A 3,390-nucleotide genomic window follows, 5' to 3' on the forward strand; every position below is an offset into this window, starting at 1 on the left:
TTCTGTTCTTCTCTGAGGCCCCCCTATATGGTGACTGGAGCCAGAGGTCAGGTACATAGGTCAGAATTTTATGAGTCCACAAAGCCCATCATTAGCAGATAACCTTCCTGCAAACAAAATGTCTCCACCAATTTTCTATCTGGTTCTACTTTATCATTTCCTCTCTGAATGTACTCAGGCATAATTATAATTATCACACTCATTACAAGATAAATTGTTGTTGAAAAAATATTTGTCTTAAAAATTTGGAGGTAAAATAACCTTAACTTATGGCAGAGAAGAGCTATTGGAGAAAATGTGAATATTATTTTTCAAATATTTCAACAGATTAGATATTATTTTGTGAGCCAATATGTGTCTCTATAAATTTAATTTAATTTTATTAATGATAACTCACTATAGGCCTCTGATTTACAATTCAGTATCAGAAAATGTACCCCCCACCATTACTAAAAAGCTGCACACTGGCTAATGACATATGCACTGATATATTTTGACCTCAGACACTCTTTGCCCTTTTAGTATTATATTTACAGCATATTACTATATCAAATAATATAAAACAACAGGTTAATTAAGAACATATTTTTCTAGCAAGTTCCCTCTTCAGAGCCCCCTTAATCTCATTGTTCCTGAGGCTGTAGATGAGCGGGTTCAACATGGGGATCACCACCATGTAGAACACAGACACTACCTTGTTCTGATCAGTTGTGTAGCTGGACTTGGGCAGCACATAAATGAACGTTATGGTCCCATAGAACAGAGTGACTGCTGTGAGGTGTGAGGCACAGGTAGAGAAGGCCTTGTGGCGTCCCTCAGTGGAGTGCATCTTCAGGATGGTGATAAGGATGTAGATGTAGGAGACAGCTATGACTAATGCTGTGACCACAACGATAGAGCCAGCAGTAAATGAGAGAAAAACAATGGGAATACTGATATCAGAACAGGAGAGTTCAAATAAAGGAGCAAAATCACAGAAAAAATGATTGACTTGATTTGGTCCACAGAAAAGTAAAGAAAAGAAGCAAATAGTAAAGGAGGAAGCATTGAGAAAACCACCTACATAAGCCACTATAAGCAACTGGACACAAACTTGTGTGGACATTTTGGTGGAATAAAGCAGTGGGTTGCAAACGGCCACAAAACGATCATATGCCATGGCAGCCAGAAGGAAGGACTCAACTGTGCCAAAGAAAGTGGCTGAACCAAGCTGGATGCCACATCCAAAATAGGAGATGGTATTTCTCTCCACCAGGAAGTTTATAAGCATGTAGGGTGTGACAGAAGATGAATAGCCCATGTCAACAAAAGCCAAGTGGCTCAGAAAAAAATACATAGGGTGATGGAGCTGAGAAGAGATTCTGATAAGAATGATTGTGTTGAGATTGCCAGATATGGTCACCAGGTAGATACACAGGATGATAATGAAGAGGATGACTCGAAGGATCGGGTCATCAGTTAAGCCCAATAAAATGAATCCTGTCACTGCAGTGTGGTTTCTATCCCCGAGGGCATCCATAACACAATGTAACTGCTACCAAAATGAACCTGTGATGAAATATTACATTAAAAAAGTTGTAAATTAGATGGTTTCAATTTTGTTAATACAGATATGGGAAGTCATTATAAATAAAGATATTGAATCATCAGTACCTATTTACGTGCAATGATAAGGCTCTGTATTTTTAGAATTATTTTTAACAGAAACCCCAGAAAACTTCCTTCAAATAATGTCACTTTTTATTTTTATTGTGTTTCCACATGTACACAAAGTGGCTTCAAGTTGAAAGAATAAATAATATAAGACAGATTAATATTACAAAAAACGACTAGTGAGTATATCAAATATACATATATACACAACTTTATATATATATATAAGGTTTTCTAATACAGATTTTAGTAATAGCTAACATTTATTGCATGCTTACTGAATGAGAAGCATGGGGTTAAGAATTTTATTTGTACATATATATGCATATAGTTTATTTCATTGCCCATACAATGATATTAATCACTCTCATTATTATTTCATCTAAGAGTAAACTGAGTCTGAAAGAAGTTATGTAGCTTACACCAGGTTACATAGCAAGTGGTGGAGCCAAAATATGGAGCCCAGGAAGTGTGACTGCCCATTCCTCTAGAAACTAGACAGTAAATTAAATTAAATAAACTTACCACAGACTCAGTACATCTGAGCGGACAACAGATTACCCTTTAAACCTTCTGCCAGTTATGCATAAAAGAGGCATCTAGTTACTCACGTATTTCACAACAACTAGTTAAATATCATTTTTTTAAAAGAAGAAATAAAATTATTGTTGATACTAATGCACAAAAGAATTTCAAATTAGAGTTATGAATGAGGTCATCTCTTATAAATTTATTGGACATTTAAAAATATTTGTAATTCAAAATATCATTATTATATCAAGTAATCTGAAATATCAATGGAATCACTATGCAAAAAATATGATCGATATTCAGATATATTAAAAAACATTTATTTGAACAAATCAAGTCACTTCCTACTGTGGCAATGCTTTCCAAATGGAGTTTTGTAGAACGAAATAATATCATTTTCAAGATAATATGTAGCTGAATAAAGGATAGCCTAAAATCTGATAAAGGATCGCCCAACTTGTGGCCAGGTTGACCCTCATCTCCAAATTTTCTGACTTTATATCTTGAGCTTTGTCTAATGTGTTATTGCCTTGAAGCTAAGGCACTCTGACCCATAAATAAAGTCTTTTTGTAAAGATGTTTACAATATCTTTCAATTTTTTGAAGAAGAAGACCATCCCTGAGTTAATGTCCATGCCCATCTTCCTCTACTTTATATGTGGGGCGCCTGACACCGCATGGCTTGACAAGTGGTGTGTAGGTCCGCACTCGGAATCCAAACCGACAAACCCTGGGCTGCCAAAGAGGAACGTGCACACTTACCCACTGTGCCACCAGGCTGGCCCCAATATCTTTCAATTTTTAAATCTTCAGTTTAAATCTGTAAGTCTTTACATATCAGTAAATGTCAAGAGTATCTCAAAGATGGTGAATTTATTAGCATTATGGAGGAGTGCTGAGTTTGGTTAGTTTTGAAAGACCATATGAGTTTCCATCTTATGGGTAGACAAAAAAGGAATCCTGGTAACTGAGATTATGCCTTTTTATTCACTTTAACTGATGGTGGAGACAGCAATTCAACCAAAGTTGCTTACTAGCTGATTGCTTAATTACATCTGCCCTGTTTCCCAACCCTAACTTCTAAGTACAGATATAATTTTAGGCAGTAAACTTCTCAAATGGCAAATGAAAATCAATACATTGGATTCATTAGCAAAAGCCAAAATCCTACCTCTTTGAATAAGAACTCATTCATCTTTCAGTAGC

General features: G+C 35.7%; 1 protein-coding gene across 1 annotated transcript; it reads right to left on the reverse strand.

The window, feature by feature from the left end:
* Positions 1-574: 574 nt before the first annotated feature.
* Positions 575-1,519, reverse strand: OR5P76B (olfactory receptor family 5 subfamily P member 76B). The gene has a single exon (NM_001391454.1). It carries the CDS (start codon positions 1,517-1,519, stop codon positions 575-577), a length of 945 nt encoding a protein of 314 aa, NP_001378383.1.
* Between the last annotated feature and the right edge of the window lie 1,871 nt (positions 1,520-3,390).

The sequence above is a fragment of the Equus caballus genome, chromosome 7, assembly GCF_041296265.1.
Source record: "Equus caballus isolate H_3958 breed thoroughbred chromosome 7, TB-T2T, whole genome shotgun sequence".
NCBI classification, from domain to species: domain Eukaryota; kingdom Metazoa; phylum Chordata; class Mammalia; order Perissodactyla; family Equidae; genus Equus; species Equus caballus.

Excerpts from the sequence above, each read along its gene's own strand:
- OR5P76B (NM_001391454.1), bottom strand. The coding sequence starts at position 1,519 with ATGGATGCCCTCGGGGATAGAAACCACACTGCAGTGACAGGATTCATT.